The sequence below is a fragment of the Bufo bufo genome, chromosome 1 (assembly GCF_905171765.1).
Source record: "Bufo bufo chromosome 1, aBufBuf1.1, whole genome shotgun sequence".
Taxonomy (NCBI): domain Eukaryota; kingdom Metazoa; phylum Chordata; class Amphibia; order Anura; family Bufonidae; genus Bufo; species Bufo bufo.
The window spans coordinates 817,096,819-817,120,926 of NC_053389.1; the positions used below are offsets into that span (position 1 = coordinate 817,096,819).

At 44.7% G+C, this 24,108-nt stretch overlaps 1 protein-coding gene across 1 annotated transcript in view; it reads left to right on the forward strand.

Moving 5' to 3' along the window:
* The window catches only part of LOC120989086 (NXPE family member 3-like), a 99,836-nt gene that overhangs the window by 66,250 nt on the left and 9,478 nt on the right, over positions 1–24,108 (forward strand). The window contains exon 4 of the mRNA XM_040416970.1: positions 9,970–10,173. Within this exon, the coding sequence (XP_040272904.1) occupies positions 9,970–10,173 (204 nt within the window). The remainder of the gene's footprint in view (positions 1–9,969; positions 10,174–24,108) is intronic.

Sequence of the window (24,108 nt, forward strand, 5' to 3'; positions counted from 1 at the left end):
AGTCTATGGCAGGCAGTAATATATTGTGCTGCTGTGGCCGCTGTGTTCTCCTCCTCCCCTAGCAGTATAGTGAGTCTCTCTTCCTCCTCCATGGAGGTGAAGTCTGGGCACAGATCACACAGTCTCCTGAAGCATCCCTCACTGCTGAAAATTGGGGGAACCGCAGCAAAAAGTGAGCCTCATCCTCCACAGCCTCCTGGTCTCCCTGCTGGCACAGTCTTTTGTCTCTGGGCATGTACCTCTGTCGGTGCCACTCGGATTCGATAAGCAGTCTATGGGCGCTCAGTCTGTACCGGCTCAGAATCTGTCAGTCTCTGGGGTTGGGGAGTTTCTCCAGACATGGGGACAGTTTGTACTCTCTCTGTAGGGTCTGGTATACTGTCAGATTTTGTGATTTCCTTATGTCGTTCCTCCAGATGCTGACATACCCCTCTTTGCTCTTGTCTATCGTCCTCTGGATTTCCCCCTTTGTCAGGATGTATTAGTTGGTGGCTTGGTCAGGCTGGGTTTGGGTGACTTGTTGTAGGGTGCTTTGTTTTCCTGGGGCTTCTTGGTACAGCAAGGCTTTGTGGTGGGAGGAGCTTGGACTGCTGCTATGCAGATGGACTCTGAAAGAGAGTGCCCTCTACTACACAGCAAGGTAAAGTGAGAATCTGCCCAGGTTTGCTTGAATGGTGCTGTTAGAAGTGCTCCTGTGGACCTGGAGAAGGTATTTGCAGAATTCTAGGCAGAATATTTATATTGGCCCAGAGTCCCACTTTGACCAGTCTGGGTATGTGCCCCAGACTTCGTAAAATTTCAAGATTGGCTGATTTCTGTGCCCAGGTAGGTGTAGCTGTTGGTTTCTGAAAGTGGACAATTGTTTAGCAAGAAAGGAGGAGACCCAGCTGCTTTCTGATTTCTTTTCTGGAATACTGTGATGTTGTTGGTTTTCTTTGGATTGAAGAGCAATGCCCACTAGGTGCTGAATTTTTCCAGAATTGTCAGGTTATCTTGGAGACCTCTCTCAGTGGGTACAGTAGCAGGAGGTCATATGCATAATGTCAAAATTTCATCTGGGTGTCATGGAGGGTGAGATCGGGTGCTAAGGAGGACTCCAGAGCTGCTGACAGTAGATGTTGAAGAGGGTTGGACTGAGGCTGCAGCCCTGTCTGACTCCTTGGCTCTGCTGGAAATAAGCCATTCTCCTCCCATTCACCTTTATGCTGCATCTCTCAGTGTGTTAACTTCTGATGACATCATATGTTTTTCCTCCTATTTTATTTTCGAGAAGTTACATAAATACCAGCTCGGGTATCACACTGAGTCAAAGGCCTTCTTAAAGTTCACAAAGCAGGCATAGGTCTTTCCATGCTTTGTATTATGGACATGGCTCTAAATATATGGCTCTGCAGGGTGTAAATGTGGTTTGTGGTGCGGCAGTTTGGCATGAAGCCTGCTTGGCTTCTGCTAAGGATGGCTGGGTGAGGAAGCTAAGGATCCTCTTATTCAGGATACTGCTAAAGAGTTGTCCGGTTGCTGCTGAAACATATCCCCCGATAGTTGGCCAGGTTGTACCTGTCTCCGGTCTTGAGTATGGGGTTGATGATGCCCTGGTTCCAACTCTGGAGGAAATAGTTGTAGTATTGTGGCCTACATACCTGGCAGGCTATATTGGATCAGTTCTGGGAGGGTCCCATCTGGCACACAGATTTTTAAATTTTTATCACTGACATCCTATCCTGCAGTGTGATCAGTGTGTCGAGAGGGTTTCGGAAATCTTTGATTCTTTTTCCCTCCATATCCTTCAAATTTTTTGTGATCTCTTTTTTGTTCTGGGCTTTGCTCCTCCTTCAGGATGTCTTTGTAAATATCCTTGAAGTACTGGAGCCAGAAGTTGACGTTTTGGATGTGAAGGTTGAAGCTGCTACCATTTTTGTCAATGTGCTTCCATAGTTCTCAAAAGGAGTTGTCCTGGAGAGTGTCTTGGAGTTGGAGGAGCTTGGTTGAGATGTTGCCTTGTGTTTTCTTTCTGAGGATTGTTTTGCATTTCCCTGGTGCAAGCTTCCCTCAGACTAAGGTTGTTTGGGTCTTGGTGTTTCCTATTTGAGTACATTCTTAGCGCCTTCTTTATATCTTTACACTCCCGGTCGAACCAACTGTTAGGTTGTTGCTTTCTTAGCCTCTTGTTGTTGCATCCTTTGAGATTGGACATTTCTGCCATGGTGTAAAGTATATTATTAAAGTCCTTTAACATGATATTTGATCCTTCTGGGTTTAGCGCATACACTTACACTTTATTATGGAAGTTATAAAGCATCTCCTAGATCTCTGCTCTGTTTATGGTCTCTATATATTTTGGGGCTGACATCTTGAAAAATTTATTTAGATTTAGGTAGGCTGAAGAGGCCGGTCTGCTGTGGTGTTTGTGGAGGTGATTTGCTTGTGGAATTAATGTATAGGAGCAGTTGGTTGTGGTCTGACAGGTCTGTCTGTGGGGTAACTATTAAGCTGCCAACATTTGGGGTGTCCATATCTGTGATAGCATATTCTACCACACTGCATGAGAGTTCAGGGTATGTCTACAAAAAAAGTTTCCCTTGGTGCAGCCATTGCGAGTCCGAAGTCTGAGGCTTCGACATAAGTTCAGCAATTTTCTGCCACTTTTATTGACTGTGCCATCATAGCTGTTCCTCTCGGTGTGCATAGATGAGAACATTTCCCAGGGCCTGGAAATGGGCAGCTTCTCTCTGTAGGATCTCAAAGCTGTCAGGATTGAAGTATGGAGACTCTGGCGGAGCTATGTATGTTGCACAGAGGTAGACGTCAGCATGAGAGGTGAGGATGGAGCGGCCTATTCTTACCCAGATGTGGCTGTCTCCTCTCTTCACTGATCTGATCTGCTCATGGAGCTCCTCTTTATACCAGACTAATATTTCTTCTGAGCTCTTTCCCTGCTTGAGGCTTTTGATTTTTATGGCAGGGGCAGAGATCTAGTTGTTACCAGTGGGCTGCCTTAGTCCATGTTTCTAGAAGGATCTATATGTCAATGTTTATCAGTCTTTGGGTAAAGTCTGGATCATGCATTTTACATCCGAAGGCTGAAGCGTTCAGGCCCTGAATGTTCCAGCTGCTGATATAAGAGATGTCATTGTTTGTCCGTGTACCTTGTAGAGAGCTGCCCTGTGTAGGATAAGCTGGATTCTTGATTGCCATGTTGTAGCAGAGTACTGAGCAGGGTCTTTATCTCCTCCATTTCTCTTCTCTGCATTACTTTATGTGAGGCAGGTGGATTGCATCATGGTGTCTGCCTCTGATGGCCATGTTTTGGGTAAAGGTCATCATTTCCAGTTTGTTGAGGAAGGTATGAGGTTTGAGGTCCATTTGGTTGTATAGAGAAAACTACGCACACTGTCACGACCATGGTCATGGTCGTGACTCCTGTACCGCAGGCTGTTGCCTGCGGTCTGGTTTTGTTGTTCAACCACAGGTGAGTGTCGCTAGTATGTTGCCTCACTTGTGGTTGCCGCTGGCAACATGTTGTTATTGTCAGTATAGCAGCCTGAGCTGTGCTAGGCTGCTTGCTGCTATGTGCATGCGGTTGCACCTGGCAACCTCTCTTTATAGGTGTGCCTTTTATCCGTTTGGTGTGCACGGGGTGTTGTATGTGTGTGTGCACTGTGTTGTTCCGTCACTTGCGGTTGTCTGCGGCAACGTGTTCTTTGTGTACATGTGGTGGCAGTGTCTCGGCCTTCTGGCTGGCTCCAGGACATAGTTGCCACGCATGTCGTTGCCGGCGGTAACAGCTGCTGTGTGATAGGTGTTTGTTCACTTCCCCTTTATGTGGCTGTTTTCTCATGCCTGGTGTAGGAAGGGTTAAATCCCTTCTGTGTGTGTGAACACGGGGTGTGTCTGTGTGGGTGTGGCTACTTGGGCCTATATAGCCTTTGCTGAGAGCAGTAGTCAGAGGGGTACTTCAGCCATGGACTGCTGGAGTCGTCCTCCTACTTTATACCATCTGCCAGTGAGGGCCACCCTTGTGGTCATTGATGTTTATATGTTCAGTTGATGTATTCCTTTTGTTATTTAATGCAGCTATGGATCTGGGTTCCTGTGTGTGTGTATGTGTGTTGGCTGTGTCCATTTAAGTATGGTGTGGACATCAGCGTGTCAGCACAGGAATCCAGTCAGCAAGGCTGTGGCAGGTAGGTGGAACTAGTGCAGTTCACCTGCCATATCCATAGGTCTGTTGTTGTACCCCTTTTCCTTGCAGCTTGGCCAGTGAGACCCCTGTTCCTCCGTGCCTAGGAGGAACAGGTCGTCCTACCCTGCTCCTTGTTCCAGGGCAATCCTGAGGGCTAGCAGGGACTATTAGGTTCCGGTGTATGAGCCCTCCTACCATCAGGGTTGGCTCATACGGCTAGGAGTCAGGGTCATTGTTAGGGACGCGTTAGGAGGTGACCTGCTCCCTAATTCTGTCGTCCTGGCAGAGCAGCGACCAACATTATCTGGCATCGCACGGCTGAGGGTTTTCCCCATCCTCAGCCGTGACACACACTCAATAGAGTGAAATATGCAATTTTGATTTATTGTGGTACACTCAAAATTGGTGAAAAAATATTGAAAAATAAATTTATATGCTCTGATATATATGGTTTACAAATAGTCCCATCATACGCTTTGCACTATGTTGTACTAATATTAGTTACAGCTCAGAATTACCCACTATGGGCAATAAGTGTAAACAATGCCATAGCAGATAATGAATTGTCTCCTTTGTATGCAATCTGTAGATACTTATGGTCTCCCTTTTGCATTACAGCAATATATTGATAAAGGCCGACAAAGACCAAAACGTCACACTTAAATATCGCAGCCCTACTGGACAAGATTAACAATTCAATATATGGCAAAACCTAAAATTTAGAGCTGTAATAGATATGTCTGTCATCAGACAATATTTGCCTGCGGTTCAAGGCAACCAACTGTGAATTTATTTCCAATTTATTTTTCAATGTTTTTTTCACCAATTTTGAGTGTACCACAATAAATCAAAATTGCATATTTCACTCTATTGAGTGTGCCTGTTTTTCTCTATACAAGTATCTGTGGGCACAGACCCATACACCAAGGCACCTCACAGAAAAACATAGGAGTGCATATTCCTTCCTTTCCTATTTTTGAGGTTTGTTGTTGGTGATTTTCGTATGGGGTCTGGGTCAGGGCTCTTTGTTGAGCACTATGTCTTTGAGTTTTCACCTCCAGTAGAAGAGGAGATAATTCCAACTGACTGGGCCGCCTCTTGCCCTGGGCCCCATAGCAATCACATGGTCTGCCGCTATGGTAGTTATGCCCCTGGGTGGCAGTGGCGTAGGGATCGCCATAGCAACCATAGCAGTGGCTATGGGGCCCTACGCCACTGGGGGGCCCGTCCGACCGCATTCAGTTTTTTTTTTTTTTTTTTCTTAACACACACAGACATTACACACAGGCAGCCAGGAGGTGGCGTAACTACCGGGGAAGCAGCTGCTTCGGGGCCCGACAGTTTATTTTCAAGTTAGTTAAATATCGATGTCTTAATGTTCAGGGCCCCCTTCACAGCAGCGGTCTTAATGTTCAGGCCCCCTCGCTAATGTGATCTAATCTTACTGTATTGTAAAGTCTCCTGATGTGTCTGGGATTCGAACCCACAACCTCCAATGTATCAGTGTATCAGAGGCAAAGCATTTACCCTCACAACCATAAAGGAGGCATTGCAACTGATTGAAAAAATTTGACACTTCTACTGTTATAGCTGGCTAAGTGTACATCTATACATATGACAGCTGCCCCAACACACCCAGCACTGCTATATCTCTATGTGACAGCTATCCCAGCACACTCAGCTCTGCTATATCTCAATATATGAGCAGCTGTCATGTGTATAGATGTACACTTAGCCAGCTATAACAGTAGAAGTCTCATAATTTGTTTAGGGGAGAGGGATCTGTGTATGGCACTATTTAGGGGAGGGGGATCTGTGTATGGCACTATTTAGGGGAGGGGGGGATCTGTTGATGGCACTATTTAGGGGAGGGGGATCTGTTGAAGGCACTATTTAGGGGAGGGGGATCTGTGGATGGCACTATTTAGGGGAGAGGGATCTGTGGATAGCACTATTTAGGGGAGGGGGATCTGTGGATGGCACTATTTAGGGGAGGGGGATCTGTGTATGGCACTATTTAGGGGAGGGGGGGATCTGTTGATGGCACTATTTAGGGGAGGGGTATCTGTGGATGGCACTGTTTAGGGGAGAGGGATCTGTGGATGGCACTATTTAGGGGAGGGGGATCTGTGGATGGCACTATTTAGGGGAGGGGGATCTGTGTATGGCACTATTTAGGGGAGGGGGGATCTGTTGATGGCACTATTTAGGTGAGGGGTATCTGTGGATGGCACTGTTTAGGGGAGGGGGATCTGTGGATGGCACTATTTAGGGGAGGGGGGATCTGTTGATGGCACTGTTTAGGGGAGGGGGATCTGTGGATGGCACTATTTAGGGGAGGGGGATCTGTGGATGGCACTATTTAGGGGAGGGGGATCTGTGGATGGCACTATTTAGGGGAGGGGGATCTGTGTATGGCACTATTTAGGGGAGAGGGATCTGTGGATGGCACTATTTAGGGGAGGGGGATCTGTGGATGGCACTATTTAGGGGAGGGGGATCTGTGGATGGCACTATTTAGGGGAGGGGGATCTGTGGATGGCACTATTTAGGGGAGGGGGATCTGTTGATGGCACTATTTAGGGGAGGGGGATCTGTGGATGGCACTATTTAGGGGAGGGGGATCTGTGGATGGCACTGTTTAGGGGAGGGGGATCTGTGGATGGCACTATTTAGGGGAGGGGGATCTGTTGATGGCACTATTTAGGGGAGGGGGATCTGTGGTTGGCACTATTTAGGGGAGGGGGATCTGTGGATGGCACGGGGGGGGGCCCATAATTTTTTTTTGCTATGGGGCCCATGCATTTCTAGCTACGCCCCTGCTGGGTGGTGCTGGTTTATGGAGGGGTGTTGTCTGGCATAGCTCTGGTTTTAGCTGCCAGCTCTATGTTGATGCTCTGGGTGATGTGTTCAGCCGGGGAACTTCTGTTGTGTGGCTCAGTTGTCCTCCTACAGTATCTGCTGATACTTGTCCTAGAGGTATAATCTATCTATCTATCTATCTATCTATCTATCTATCTATCTATTCTCACATCTATCTGTTAGCAGTCACAATATGTCTATGTTGGTACAGGGCAGATGAGTATTTTCTATTTCCTTACAATCATATTCCTTTTAACTGAGTTTCAAAGCAAATATTACATAATCAGTACATATGTGAGCTATGCCAAATGACCAAATCATATTAGTATAATAAACTTGCACAAACTGACCTTCTAAGGAACTTTAGATGTTTCAATAAAAACAGCAGAAGGTTGGGTGTGATAGGAGTAGTAAAAGTGAGGGTTTCACCTTTTTTTATTTTTTTATTTAACATCTTTATTACTATAAAAAAAACAAATACACGAAGTACAATTCAAACTTATTATAAATTTTTTAATATTTTTTTCCAACATTTTAACCCCATTATCGCCCCCCACCCGGCGATGAATCCACCCCCGCCTCCCCCCTCAACCCCCCCTCGAGAAGAAATAAGGAGAATGGGAGAGAGAAGAGAAAAAAATATATATATATATTAATATCCAAATACAGTCCTATCAGAACTACCAGACGTCCCATATCTTAACCCATTTCTCTAATCCACCTCTCTGCTTATAAAGAATCCGTTCGTAGTTTTTCACCTTATTAACCAGGTTTATCCAATTGTTTACCTCTGGGGCATGACGTGCAAACCAGCTCCGACTAACCAGGAGCCTGGCCAATAGTAATATTCTACCTAGTAAGATCTTTTGGGGTTTATGGCTACTTAATGTCAAAAGATTGTTCAGTTTCACCTTTAAGGGCAGCTTATCTCCCAGGAAAACAGAAGGTTAAGAGGCTGAAATTTAAACCTTATAGGAGTGGACAGTTTTAATTTTTTGCATTTTCATTTTTTTCTCCCAGCCTTCCCAGAGCCACAACTTTTTAAAATTTTTCCATTCACATAGCTGTATGAGGGCTTGTTGTTTGAGGGACAAGTTGTACTTTCTAAATGCACCATTTAATATTGCATACAGTGTAGAAGGAAGCTGGAAAAACATTTCAAAAGCAATTCCGACACAGTTTTATGGGTTTTGTTTTTTGGGTGTTCCCTATGTGGTAAAATTGCCTTCATTCTCCAGGTCAGTACGATTACAGCGATTCCACATTTGGTAAAAATAAAAGTCCGACGTGTATTAACCCCTTGATGACCAATGTTGTTCATGTATGACCCCCAAGGGTTTTTTATAGTTACATCTAAGAAGCAGTGTGAGGGCTCATTTTTTGCTGGGCAATCTGTGCTATACTATTTTTTAGGGTTGGTGTCATTTTGATGACTTTTTATGTATTTTTTTGTGGTGGTGAAGTGACAAAAATGGCAAATTGAATGAATATGAATTTATTCTGTTACGCCCTTTACCGTATCAGATAAATATTATTATATTTTAATAGTTCAGACCTTTTGGGTCACAGCAATAACTTTTTTTTTTTTTTACTATTTATTTTCATTTTGGGGAAAGGGGGGAGTGATCTGAACTTTTACATTATTTTTATATTTTGTAAAACTTTTTTTCCCTTACTTTAAGGCAACGAGGTGACAATAACAAGCAATCGTTTGTTTCCCCCTAGAATTCTGTAATTGATATTTATTCATTATAGAATAGAGCATTCAGTATCTTCCAGTGCAGTGCTGACACCTGCAGGCCTGATTTGGTATATATCAGTGATAGGCATCGGAGCCTCAAGCAGGCTCTGGCCTATCCCTGCAATGTAACAGCTTCCCCAATCTCAGATGCGTGAGGCTGTTACCAGAGCAGGAGATCGTGGTTTTAGCATTTTCACCACTCAAACGCTATGGTAACATTTAACTTCCACCTTATGGTTGATCGCAGAGATGAGAACCGGGCAGATATGACACCTATTACACTTGTGAGTCTGCACCATTTATAAAGTGACATCTTCCGCCGTACATGAACAATATTAGTCATCAAGTGGTTGATGCACTTGATTCTTCTAGAAATGAGCGAAGTTCTGAAAAATTTTGGCTGCTTCTCCGAATTTCACACAGAAATTTGATTCATGACGATTTACTTTGTCATGAAGCGTACTTCTCTGTATATAGTGGGCGCAATGAACTGCGATCACCCCCCCCCCATTGAACTCTTCAGATGCCACATTCATTGCTGATTGCCGCATCTGAGGCTATCATTTAGACCTTTCAGAGGTTATTCAGGGTAAAAATTAATAAATACCTTATCCATTTGCTCATGTAGAGGCCATTGCGGCCATCTTGATTGAAAATTTTGTGGTGATGTGATGACGTCATGACTCTAGGCGGGCATCCTGCGTGAGATTTTGCACAGTATCTTCAATTATGATGGCCGTGACTGCATCTTCATGCGCAAATGGATGAGGTGAGTATTTTTTTAATGTTTTATTTTACCACCATTTCAGGGAAAAATTGATTTGTTACCACGAAGCGTGAGGAAATTCGGCTTTCCAAATTTTTCCTGAAATTAGAATAAAAGTCAACACTAGATTCTTCTTACCCCCAAACATTACTGGTGGAGAGTCGGACGCTCCCCATACGCATTAGATTGTCTGCCCTCCCAGGTTTGGTCAACAGTCGTCTATGTGTATGGGAGCCTTAAGAAGAAACATCATCAAAACCACAAAATAAAATATTCCCAATTGGCAATGTCATAGACTACAGGTTCCTATGGCCCAAGTAGCTGCTGTAAAGCAAAAGTTCTGAATGGTATCAATGTTCATTACTGGTTTTTCTAAGAAAAAAAATTCTAAGAAATAAAGTGTTTCTATACTTTCAGTTACAAGACCTTGTACAGCAAGACTCAAGAATCCGAACCCATCAGGCTTTTATTACCAAGATGTCTGGAATTCCCTTGTCTGTTCCAATCAACATTTTAATGATTCTAAAGATGTGGCCAAATGTCTATCTGGAAAAACGGTCTACATGTTCGGTGACTCCACACTCCGAGCCTGGTTTGAAAATCTAGTGAGCCATGTTCCAAGTAAGTAGCTGAACTCGGATAAATGATATTGTCGAAGGAAATAAAAAAAGATGTATAAAGTTTCTGGATTTACTTTTAGTATAATATGCAATATACACTCACCTAAAGAATTATTAGGAACACCATACTAATACGGTGTTGGACCCCCTTTTGCCTTCAGAACTGCCTTAATTCTACGTGGCATTGATTCAACAAGGTGCTGATAGCATTCCTTAGAAATGTTGGCCCATATTGATAGGATAGCATCTTGCAGTTGATGGAGATTTGAGGGATGCACATCCAGGGCACGAAGCTCCCGTTCCACCACATCCCAAGGATGCTCTATTGGGTTGAGATCTGGTGACTATGGGGGCCATTTTAGTACAGTGAACTCATTGTCATGTTCAAGAAACCAATTTGAAATGATTCGAGCTTTGTGACATGGTGCATTATCCTGCTGGAAGTAGCCATTAGAGGATCGGTACATGGTGGTCATGAAGGGATAGACATGGTCAGAAACAATGCTCAGGTAGCCCGTGGCATTTAAACGATGCCCAATTGGCACTAAGGGGCCTAAAGTGTGCCCAGAAAACATCCCCCACACCATTACACCACCACCACCAGCCTGCAAAGTGGTAACAAGGCATGATGAATACATGTTCTCATTCTGTTTACGCCAAATTCGGACTCTACCATTTGAATGTCTCAACAGAAATCGAGACTCATCAGACCAAGCAACATTTTTCCAGTCTTCAACAGTCCAATTTTGGTGAGCTCGTGCAAATTGTAGCCTCTTTTTCCTATTTGTAGTGAAGATGAGTGGTACCCGGTGGGGTCTTCTGCTGTTGTAGCCCATCCGCCTCAAGGTTGTGCATGTTGTGGCTTCACAAATGCTTTGCTGCAGACCTCGGTTGTAACGAGTGGTTATTTCAGTCAACGTTGCTCTTCTATCAGCTTGAATCAGTCGGCCCATTCTCCTCTGACCTCTAGCATCCACAAGGCATTTTTGCCCACAGGACGGCCGCATACTGGATGTTTTTCCCTTTTCACACCATTCTTTGTAAACCCTAGAAATGGTTGTGCGTGAAAATCCCAGTAACTGAGCAGATTGGGAAATACTCAGACCGGCCCGTCTGGCACCAACAACCATGCTACGCTCAAAATTGCTTAAATCACCTTTCTTTCCCATTCTGACATTCAGCTTGGAGTTCAGGAGATTGTCTTGACCAGGACCACACCCCTAAATGCATTGAAGCAACTGCCATGTGATTGGTTGACTAGATAATTGCATTAATGAGAAATAGAACAGGTGTTCCTAATAATTCTTTAGGTGAGTGTATAGCACCGGTATGTGAGGACTCAATTATTATTTCCTCCTAAGTACAATTGACATTATGGTTACTATAGAAAATGACTAACAATGAATAAATATTTAATGCCATGTGGAGTAGATATACTTTGGTAAATTGGCAGCAGCAAATTGTTGACAGGACTATTTTTCCCGTCATGTATAACGGAACCAAACGGAACAGTTATTTGTCCCCATAGGCATGTATTAGGAAGGCTTCCGCTTTTCATTCTGTCATAGAATTCCGTTAAATTCCTTTATATCTCTGTTATAACGGAGCCTATAACGGAATTACATAACACAAATGAGAACACGCCCTATACTGAATGGTCAGAATTTGAGATGAACAAAGTTTTGAAAAATTCAATTTGCCAGCTTCACTAAAGAAATTTAATTTTTTTCCGAATTTGTTTATCATGAATCGCGATAAATCTGGTATACCCAGGCCAATAAGCCTAATCATATGCTTCCCACTTGGTGGTCTAATCTCAGAGCGAAGACTTGAAGATTAAACTGTAGGAAGACCATAGGAGTGCTGAACTACAGAATCTGCTATAATTTAGCGCTGTGTAAATAACTGTGCAGTGCATGAATATTCAAGTAGGGACCCCATGACAGAGTGGGGAGGGTGACAGCAGCAGCGGTGACAGTAGCAGTGACAGTAGTGGCCCCATAGCAAAGTGGGGAGGGTGGCAGCAGCAGCGGTTGCAGTAACAGTAACAATAGTGGCCCTATGACAGATTAGGGAGTTTGCCAACATAGACAATAACAGTGAAAATTGTGACCCCAAGAGAGTGGGGGGGGCAGCATCAGTGTCATATAGCACAAGATAACAGATAACAGTAGTAGCAGGACCCAAAAACAGCATTGTGATGGCAAGGCCCAGTTGCATGCACATCATTTTTAAAATGTAAGATGTACAAGAAGTACATATCAGTAGGCCAAGAAGCCCCATTGTATGAATGGCAGTAGAGGCAGCAGGCGGGTGGCATCATCAGAATGGTGGCAGCAGCATGTGGCGAGAAGTAACAGCCCATTTTGCTAAATATTTCAGTGTGCCAGCACTCTACAGTACGATCATTAGTGGCAGAATGATCCATTCTGTTGCATCAGGCACTGGTGTCTGGAAATCTTGGAAAGGCAAGTTCTCTTAGGGGTATCTATGCCCCCGCCACACTAAACACCCACTCTGATGCCACACTACTAGCCGGGCAGGAAAGCATGTCCATGGCAAACTCGGCCAGTTGCGGCCACACTTCAAGTTTGCATGCCCAGTAGTCCAGTGGATCTTGGATCTGGGGTGACAGGGTGCAGTTCGAGTATGCCACCACCTGCTGGTTAAGGTTCTGCTGGTTGTCACGCTGCTGCTGCTTGGTTTGTTCAGAAGGTGACTGAAGAAAACTTGTCATCAGAGGCTCCAGACTTAAGTTGCTGCTTATTGAGCTGAGGCTGCTCCTGAACCACCCCCCACCAGTCATGGCAGTGGAGCATGAGTGTAGATTGTCCCCCCGGTCAGACCTTGGGAAGGACAGGTGATGGTGCTCATAGATAGCGACCAGACTACACATCCTGTCTCAATAGTAGTCCATTTTTGCATCCCACTCACAAGGTCTAAAAGATGCCCCCATTTTTGACCAGTAGGGAGGGTCTAACAATGTGGATAGCCAGTAGTCATCCTTCTGCTGAATCCTGGCAGTGCGGCTGTCCCTACACAAACAAGAAAGCATGCATCTGACCATTTGCACAAAGGACTTGGAGGGCATCTCCGCTGCATACTGCCAGAGTCTGTAGGGGTCATCTGCGTTGTTTTCATCGCAGCCTCCAGCTTCTCATGCTCCTCCTGCTCCTATCCTGTCACTTGGGCAGATAAGCCACCTAGTTGTGTATAAACTTTCAGGACGTTTATGTCCTTCTCCTCTGCCAGTTCATCCTCCTCAGGACTCAGGTGGCTGTGAGATGTAGGCATCACATCTTCTGTCCCCTCTCCAATCAGATTTCTCAGCATCCCATACAGAAAGTGAAGGAGTGGAATGGCATCATTCATCCCGTAGTTCTGCTGACTGACAACTAAAGTGCACTCTCAAAGGGCCTGAGCAAATGGCATGTGTCATGCATGAGCTTCCACTGGCTAACGTGTAAGTTACACCGGGGAGCAGACCTGTCCGCCTGGAACATTAAGAAATAGTTGACTGCCGTCCTCTGCTCGTACAAGTCGTCTAACATATGGAGCGTGGATATCCAATGGGTGGAAACGTCTCATATCAGGCAATGTTAAGGAAGAGCATTTTGCCTTTGCAGCTCAAGGAGGGCATGTTTTGCACTGTTAGAGTGGCTGAAGTGCGTGCACAGTTTCCTGGACATTTCTAATAGCTCTTGCAGTTGTGAGAGATGTGTATGTGGTGTTAACATTCTGTAGTACTCATTTTTGTCCACTAGATGGCCGCAAACCATATGTATGAGCCATGTGTGCATTCTTTGTTTTAAGGTCAAGGGGGAAGGGGGGAAAATGTGGATTACATTGCAGTTTTCAAATCTACCTCATGAGTTGAAGTTGCTGAAACCACTCCTATCAGGTTAAGGAGCCAATAGTCTCTTCTTAAGGAACACCCCTTTTTGTGATGTCATGTCTGCTATTTAAGTCAATGTAATGTGAATAAAGTTGCTCTCTTCTACCATGGCTCAGGGGGGTTGAGAAGATGCTTTCATGAAATCACCTAGTGTGTCTGGTCTCATTATGAAAGCAGTATGATACGTACATACTTATACTTCTAATTGATTTGGCACCACACAAACAAGATGAGAAGCGCATGAATTGCGCTGACACAGTTCAGTGGGAGACTCGAGGAACCCGGCGACAATGACATTGAAGATGTGCGCCATGCAGGGTGCACGGGTCAGCCATCCCTGACGCAGCGCAGACAAAACATTCTTTATGTAATCCGTAACCATGGTTCCTATCTCCAGTTGGCGAGGAGATAGCCAGTGTTCGCTTTCTTTTTTGATGCCGAGCAGTTCTTCCCCGGTGTGCCTCTGTTCACCAAGGCTGACCAAGTGCAGAACCTTGTGACAAGACCTAGCTTTGCACAGACCACTATGTACTGTGCCTAGAGGGCAGGGTGAGGACAAGGTTGGAGGATAAGGAGGTAGAGTAGGACATTAGCGCATGAATCCCAGCATTACAAATCGTATGTGGTATTGCCATCACCTAGCCAAGTTGCTGGTGTGCCTGGTCTGGAACCACATTTACCCTATGGGCTGTGAATGACATATATTGTCCTTGACCATAGTTACAACTCCATATGTCAGCGCAGTTGCGACATGTACCAGACAGCAAGAGGCTCAAGGACTGGCTTACCTTCTGCTCAACGTACGTGTGCATGGAAAGGGAAGGACTGTAGTACTGTCACGAATGTGACTGATCCAGACAGGTCTGGGAGGAGAAGGTCGCAGCGACTTGCTACTCGCGATAGCTTGTGAGTTTGCTCCGTGATTCAGGGTAGGTCATCCGGGTTTTGCCTTGTGAACCTTTTTGTCCTGACTGGGAGTTTGTAGGCATCCTTCTCAGGTGAGTCCTGTCTGCCACTCCCAGCTACTATATTAGTTTCAGTTTCACTTGCAGTCATTTTGTAAAGGTTTGTCCCTCAGAACCCAAGAGACCACAAACAAAGCAGCCGCCGGAAAACTAGAGTCCCCAGATTGTGCGGAGGATAACAGTCTGGGCGTATTCGTTTCCTCCATACGCATGTCTCAGTTTTTGTTGTCCGCTACCGTTGAGGCGTGCAATAAGACTGAGATCTGTTCTGTCTTTTTGGACAGTGGGGCGGGGGTCAACTTGGTGGATTCACGGTTTGCTCAGGCTCTGGGTTTTACTCCGGAACCGGTACGCAGAACTATTCCTGTTTTTGCCATCGACTCCTCCCCTCTTACTCAGAGAGAGTTAACTCAGATCATCCATAATATCCATCTGCAGGTAGGGGACCTCCATAAAGAGCATATCTCTTGTTATGTCCTGGACGGTCTTCCGGCTCCTATGGTATTGGGACTTCCCTGGCTGGTGACTCACAATCCAGTGGTGGATTGGCAGGCCGGGGAGATTGTGGAGTGGAGTGAACATTGTAAGGACAACTGCTTGAGTAGTAGGTGCTCTACACTCTCTGTAACATCTTTACCTGCCTTTCTGTCAGATTTTATGGATGTGTTCTCTGAGAAGGGTTGTCAGGGGTTACCACCTCATCGTCCATATGATTGCCCGATTAATCTATTACCTGGGGCAAAACTACCTAAAACCCGGTTATACAATCTTTCCGGCCCGGAGAGGAAGGCTATGCAAGATTATATTTCGGAGAGTTTGGCTAAGGGACACATCAGATCCTCTTCTTCACCCGTGGCTGCAGGGTTCTTTTTCGTTAAAAAGAAAGATGGGGGCCTGCGTCCTTGCCTGGATTTCCGGGAATTAAACCGGATAACTATTCGAGATCCCTATCCTCTTCCTCTCATTCCCGACCTCTTTAATCAGGTTGCTGGTGCTAAATGGTTCTCCAAAATGGATCTCAGAGGAGCCTATAACCTGGTTCGCATCAAAGAGGGGGATGAGTGGAAAACGGCTTTTAATACTCCGGAAGGGCATTATGAAAATCTGGTCATGCCATTTGGTCTTACTAATGCGCCTGCGGTGTTCCAACATTTTGTCAACAATATTTTTAGTCACCTTATCGGGAGATTTGTTGTGATATATCTTGATGACATCTTGGTCTATTCCCCGGATCTGGATACACATAAGATCCATGTGAGACAAGTGCTGCAGATATTAAGGGCCAACAAATTGTTTGCTAAATTTGAGAATTGTGTGTTCACCGTAAAAGAACTGTCATTTCTGGGGTATGTGTTGTCAGATTCAGGTTTCCGCATGGATCCAGAGAAAGTCCGGGCGATTATGGACTGGGATCTGCCTGAGAACCTGAAGGCATTGCAACGCTTCCTGGGGTTTGCCAATTTTTATAGAAAGTTTATAAAGAACTATTCCTTGGTGGTCAAACCACTAACGGACATGACCCGGAAGGGATCCGATTTTTCCAAATGGTCACATGCAGCCAAAACTGCCTTTACATCTCTGAAGGAAAGATTCATCTCGGCCCCTATTCTCGTACAGCCAGATGTCTCGCTTCCTTTTATTGTAGAGGTTGACGCATCAGAGGTGGGGGTGGGAGCGGTGCTATCTCAGGGCCCGTCCCCTGGTGAGTGGCGTCCGTGTGCTTTCTTTTCGAAGAAATTGTCTACTGCAGAAAGGAACTATGATATTGGCAACAGGGAACTTTTGGCTATTAAGTTGGCCTTTGAGGAGTGGCGTTATTTTTTGGAGGGGGCGGTTCATCCCGTCACGGTGATTACTGATCACAAAAACTTATTATATCTGGAGTCTGCTAAACGTCTCACCCCTAGACAGGCTCGGTGGTCGTTATTTTTTTACTAGGTTTAATTTTGTAATAACCTATCGCCCGGGGGCAAAAAATACTAAGGCGGATGCATTGTCTCGAAGTTTTCCTGGAGGGGGTGATGTTGATGTACCAGAGCCCATTTTGCAAAAGAGGGTGGTGGTATCTGCATTACACTCAGGTTTAGAAGGGAGGGTGTTGGAAGCTCAGGGGGTCGCCCCGGCCTCCTGTCCCTCGGGTAAACTGTTTGTGCCAGAAGATTTACGCCTGGAGATACTAAAAGAACACCATAACTCCACACTGGCAGGACACCCAGGTAGTAGGGCAACCTCTGAATTAGTGTCTCGTCGGTTCTGGAGGCCTAAGTGGCGCCAGGAGGTGTTGTGTGTCTGCATGTGCTACCTGTGCTCGTTCTAAGGTAGATCATACTCGTCCGGCAGGGCCTTTTACCTCTGGCCATCCCCAACAGGCCTTGGATGCACCTATCAATGGATTTCATTACGGATCTACCAGTATCAGCGGGGAAGACTGTTATTCTTGTAGTTGTTGACAGATTCAGTAAAATGGTGCACTTTATTGCTCTTGCCGCATTGCCTAATGCTAACACACTGGCTCAGGTTTTTATTGACCACATCGTGAAGCTTCACGGGGTCCCTTCCGATATTGTTTCGGATCGTGGTACCCAATTTGTTTCTAAATTTTGGAAAGCTTTTTGTTCTCGTTTAGGGGTTCATCTGTCGTTTTCTTCATCTTTCCATCCACAGTCCAACGGTCAGACTGAACGTACCAATCAAAACCTAGAGACATATTTGAGATGCTTTGTTTCCGAAAATCAGGAGGAATGGTCATCTTATTTACCGTTAGCCGAGTTTGCCATTAATAATCGTCGTCAAGAATCGACCGATAAGTCACAATTTTTTGGTGCGTATGGTTTCCATCCTCAGTTTTGTACGTTTAGTGAGGGGGGGCCGTCTGGGATTCCCGAGGAGGAACGATTTGCGTCTTCACTTTCTTCAGTGTGGCAGAGTGTGCAAGAAAGTTTGAAGAGAATTGGTGGTAGATACAAACGTGTGGCTGATAGGAAGCGCTCTGAAGGTCCGGACCTTGGGGTGAATGACTTGGTGTGGTTGTCTACCAGAAATATCAAGTTGAAGGTTCCCTCGTGGAAATTAGGTCCGAGATTTATTGGTCCTTATAGGGTAATTAAGATCATTAAACCGGTGGCTTTTCGTCTGGAGCTACCTCAGACCCTAAGGATCCATAATGTCTTCCACAGATCTCTGCTTAAGAGATATGTAGAACCTCCTGAACCATTGCCACTACCGCCTCCACCGGTGGTTGTTGATGGCAGTCTTGAGTTTGAGGTAGAAAAGATTGTTGATTCACGATATGTTCGCCGCTCTCTTCAGTACCTGGTGCACTGGAGAGGTTATGGTTCCGAAGAGAGAATGTGGGTTCCAGCATAGAGATAAAAGCGGACAGACTCATTCGGGCTTTTCATAGCTCCCATCCGGAGAGGCCTGGTCTTGAGGGTCCGGGGGCCCCGCTTAGAAAGGGGGGTACTGTCACGACTGTGACTGATCCAGACAGGTCTGGGAGGAGAAGGTCGCAGCGACTTGCTACTCGCGATAGCTTGTGAGTTTGCTCCGTGGTTCAGGGTCTGTCATCTGGGTTTTGCCTTGTGAACCTTTTTGTCCTGACTGGGAGTTTGTAGGCATCCTTCTCAGGTGAGTCCTGTCTGCCACTCCCAGCTACTATATTAGTTTCAGTTTCACTTGCAGTCATTGCCAGATATAGTCCTTACTTCCAGTGCTATTCTTACCTTTGAAGGAGATCGTTTGACGGTATCGCTGTGGAGCTCTTGTCTGGCGTGGACTGTCGTGATTGGGATCGCCTTCTCTGCTCGTGACTGGATAAGTCTATCTCTGATGTTTGATTGTTTGTTGCTGTCTTCCCCTGTTGTTCTCCAAGACGTGAGTGATGGTGACTAGTGCTCCCATCAGCCTTTCCCCAGTCTAAGTCTTGTTAGGGTGACTGAGGGTTTAGGCATCCTGCTCGCCACACGGGTTCACACCCCGTCTAGGTTATCAGGGCAGACAGGTGCCAGCTTAGGGTTAGTCAGGGGTGGCCATTCTATTTCCCATCCGTAGATAAGGGTCCCCCTTCCCCTCCGTCTGGTGCGACACGACTGCTGCTGCTGGGATAGCGGTCGTGACAAGTACCTGCAACTTGGCCAGGTGCACGTTCAGCTTCTGCACTGTTTGATGAGTGCACAGAGGGTCCGGGCAACTGTCTTTTGGCCATAGTGTACAACAACAGTATTGCTAACAAAATGGAATATCTATGATAAATTTCGCTCCACTGCACATTTATGTACAGGGCGATATATTACACCTGCCCATAATACAGATGCAATGTAACACTACAAATAATAGAAGGGATTAGCTATGATAAATTTTTCTCCACTGCACACTTATGTATGGGACAATAAATTACACCTGCCTGTAATGTGGATGCAACGTATCGCTACAGCTAACAGAAGGGATTAGCTATGATAAATTTCACTCCACTGCATACTTATGTACAGAAGGATGAATTACATCTGCCCTTAATACAGACGCAATGCAACACTACAGCTAACAGAACAGATTAGCTATGAATGTCGGTGCAGTGCACAGTGACCATGTGCTTACAGGTCTCAAAAGGCTCTGGGATAACTTCTTGTATGTGAATTTACCCAAGTGTTCTTTTGAGGTAGAGGAGATCGGGTTCCTTGGGGTGATTTTGTCACCTGCGGGCTTTCGAATGGATCCCACCAAGGTGCAGGCAATACGGGATTGAGTCCAGCCCAGGAACCTGAAGGCCCTTCAAAGGTTTTGGGTTTTGCCAATATCTATAGGAAGTTTATTAAGGGTTTCTCAAAAATCGTGAAGCCCCTCATTGACCTTACTTGCAAAGGGGCAGATGTGTCTTGGTGGGGGGAGGGGGGGGCAATGCTGTTTCGGCATTTTCCAGTCTCAAGGAGGCTTTTGCATCTGCCCCTGTCCTGGTCCAACCCGGCCTAGACAGGCCATCTGTAGTTGAGTGAATAGAACGTTAAGAACAAAATAATAAATATTTATTGTTAAATTTATCTAAAACTGGGAATGACAAGTTCACACTTTTATAGAAGTGAATCAGGCTAGGGTGTAACCCCATTTGTGGGGGAGGGGTAGTCTATAGTGTAATCCTCCTATCTCAAAAATGTTGAGACAGAGAGGCGTTCCTCTCAGCACCCACTGACGCTGTCTAACACTTTGTTGAGCATTAATAAAGTGACAGTGTTGCTGCAGTACAGAGGCAATTGCTCACTCAAGTATACAGCAATTGCTATGTTATCCCTGAGCGCATTAATGAGTAGTGATGAGCGGCAGGGGTCATATTCGAATTCGCGATATTTCGCGAATATTTTGTAGAATATTCGTCGAAAATTTGCAAATTCGAAAATTCGTGATTTTTTTTTACTCAAAAAATCGGAAAGGTAATGATTGTGCAATATGCGAATTTTCGGATTCGATTTTTTTATTGCGAATTTTTCAACTTACAACTATTAGACAAAAGAAGATTATATCACTATATTAGCTAAATTGCTCTATTCGATTTTTTTTAGAATATTCTCTATATTGCTATAACTGTTTTTTCGAATATTCGTAATATTCTAAAACAAGAATATATAGCAATATAGCGAATATTAAAAAAAAACGAATATAGAGTAAAATTCGCAAACAGTACTACTCCTAAAGTCAAGTATATTGCAGCCTTCTTATTGGCCCACAAGCTAGAAGCAGTGAGGGATCATGTGTACTGATAAAAAAAAATCGGAAAAAAAAATCCGAAAAAATTCGAATATTCGAAATTTCGAATATATATAACTATATTCGAAATTTTCGCGAATTTTCAAAGTACCTATGCAGCACGCCAGACCTGCAGGGTATAGCAAAGCGAGGTCACGGTTATGGGCAATCGAGGGTTGCTCACTGTATTGGAGAACCCTGGGCAGGCATGCGGCAGTGAAGGAGAGGTAGACACAGTTCCTCTGGGGCACACTCGGTATGTAGGGACCAGGCCTGATGGTGGATGAGGTGTTCTGGATGTTACAGGTATTTTGAGTGCCTGGGGCAAGGTCCCTGTTGGATTCGTGACGCCAGTGCCTGTAACGGTGGCACACCGATTTATAGTTGGAATAAGTGAGGTACACAGGTGGTATAGTGAACCAAACGTTGCTTTACTTAATAGTCCAACTTTGTACATACAGATGGTAACACAGTCCTTTAGATCACAGCTTTACAAGCAGGCTTTATTCCACAAGATGGCAGGTATTGATCATGCAAGATACTCAGAGGGTAAATCCACAATGCACTCAGAATCAGGTTGTACCTTTCCTCAGAAATAGTGTACACTGTCCTTTTCTAGAACTCCTGTCTGGCTTCAATCCCAAGGCCCGGATGCCTAAATGGTGGCTTAAATCCTTGGTATATATATTTCTTCCTCTCGTATTAAATCCTTGCTTTGCTTCCTATACAGCATCTGCCCATCAGTGTTACTTATCTTTGCTGGTAAGATCCTGACTGTGGGTTTCTCCCAGGAGGTCCTGTCCTGCAACTGGGGTGTCTCTACTGAGCTAATCCTAGCCTCAGGAGCTTCAGGTGGACGAAGTAACTCCTCTAGTCCCCGGGAATGAACTAACACTCCCCTGTCTGGGCCTTCCTATATATATCTAGGGCTCTCTAGCTCCCTCTAACGTCTGGGAGGCTAAACTGCACCCTGACAGGCCTGACACCCAGATAACACAGGGAAATGCATACACATGACATTAAATGCAATCAAAACACATTAACCCCTTCTGTGCAGTGCCCACCTTTACCTAGTGGGACACTACACCTATATTCGCGATAAAAATTCGAAATTCGAATATTCGTGATCAACACTATTAATGAGCAGCACTGCCACTATAGCAAACAAGCGGTTTCCCACTAGTGTATGGTTCTGTTGCCAGAAACTGCCTAATCTATCTAGCTGCAGGTATTGTCTAGGGTAAGTATCTTGTCTCCCTATATTAGCATGGTATTTGCAGTGCCTATACAGGTTTTCCCACCCCTTTTATTTAGCATGAATCTGTCAGTTTCATATTATGGCATAATGGGATACAGGTAGGCTAGTTAGGTGCTAAGGACATACGCTGGAAACCATCCACAATGGTCCACCAGGTTATATGAATGGAATTACAAATATTATAAAGGGAGAATCATATATACTCTCCAGTGGATCTGGTTACTTGGACATTCCCAGAGATAATGTGTAAATTGACTACACTCTTCTTCACCTCTAAATAGCCAGACTAATGATCCCCTTAGATTGATGTGGATATACTGTATGTCACATATAAGTGTCATGGCTAATCTTCAGGTTTATAGGCTCACATTAGGCATTCACCACACAGAAAAGATCAAGTGATTATGTGGCTGGAGGTACATAAGACGGTCATTGGATATCAATTTTACTGCAGGCCAATGGAGTACAGGCCCCAAACATTATGCATTCACCGGACAGAAAATATCAAGTGATTATGTGGCTGGAGGTACAGTGCCTTGCAAAAGTATTTACCCCCCTTGACTTTTTTCATTTTTTATTACATTACAGCCTTAAGTTCAATGTTTTGTTGATCTGAATTGTTTGTGATGGATCAGAACACAATAGTCTAAGTTGGTGAAGTGAAATGAGAACAATATATAAATAAAACTATTGTTTAGAAATAGAAAACAGGAAATTGTCATGTGCGTACAGTATGTACTAACCCTAACCCTAACCCTTTGTTAAGAAGCCCATAAAAAGCTCTGGTGCAATCAATTACCTTCAGAAGTCACATGATTAGGGTCCATTCACACGTTCGTATGTGTTTTGCGGATCCGCAAATTGCCAGCACTCTCATAGAAAATGCCGTTTCATGTCCGCAATTGCGGAACACCATCCCCACAGTGACACATGGTGGTGGCAGTGTCATGCTGTGGGGATGTTTTTCAGCAGCCGGGACTAAGAAACTGGTCAGAGTTGAGGGGAAGATGGATGGTGCTAAATACAGTGATATTCTTTAGCAGAACCTGTCCCACTCTGTGCGTGATCTGAGGCTAGGACGGAGGTTCACCTTCCAGCCGGACAATGACCTCAAACACACGGCTAAAGCAACACTTGAGTGGTTTAAGGGGAAACATGTAAATGTGTTGGAATGGCCGAGTCACAGCCCAGATCTCAATCCAATAGAATATCTGTGGTCAGACCTAAAGATTGCTGCTCACAAGTGCAAACATCCAACCTGAAGGAGCCGGAGCCGTTCTGCAAGGAGGAATGGGCAAAAATCCCAGTGGTAAGATGTGGCAACTGCTCATAGAGACTTACCCAAAGCGACTTGGAGCTGTGATTGGCACAACAGGCGGCTCTACAAAGTATTGACTATAGGGGGGTGAATAGTTCTGCACATTGACTTTTTCTGTTATTTTGTTCTATTTGTTGCTTGCTTCACAATAAAAAAAAAAAAAAAACATCTTCACAGTTGCCGGCATGTTCTGTAAATTATATGATGCAAATCCTCAAAGAATCCATGTTATTTCCAGGTTGTGAGGCACCAAAATACGAAAAAAGTCAAGGGGGGTGAATACTTCTGCAAGGCACTGTATATTAGACGGTCATTGGATAATGATTTTACTGTAGTCCAGTACAAATACATGTCAAATATATTTTAAAGAACTAAAAATATAAAATTGGATTAACCCCCCCCCCTCTTTAATAAACCACAAATAATAATAAGTGAAATTCAATAACACGTGGTCGTCACAGGTGTTGAATTCCTCCGAGGCCACAACAATTAGGCATTCCCCATACCAAAAAAAATCAAGTGATTATTTGGCTGGAAATATATTAGACGGTCAGTGGATAACAATTTTAACCTAACTGCTGCACCCAGCTTTTCCACAGTCTGATATTGTCCACCCCTTCTCATCTCTCCTTCTAAATCCTAGTATGTCTGCATTGAAGCTAACTGCTGCACCCAGCTTTTCCACAGTCTGATATTGTCCACCCCTTCTCATCTCTCCTTCTAAATCCTAGTATGTCTGCATTGAAGCTAACTGCTGCACCCAGCTT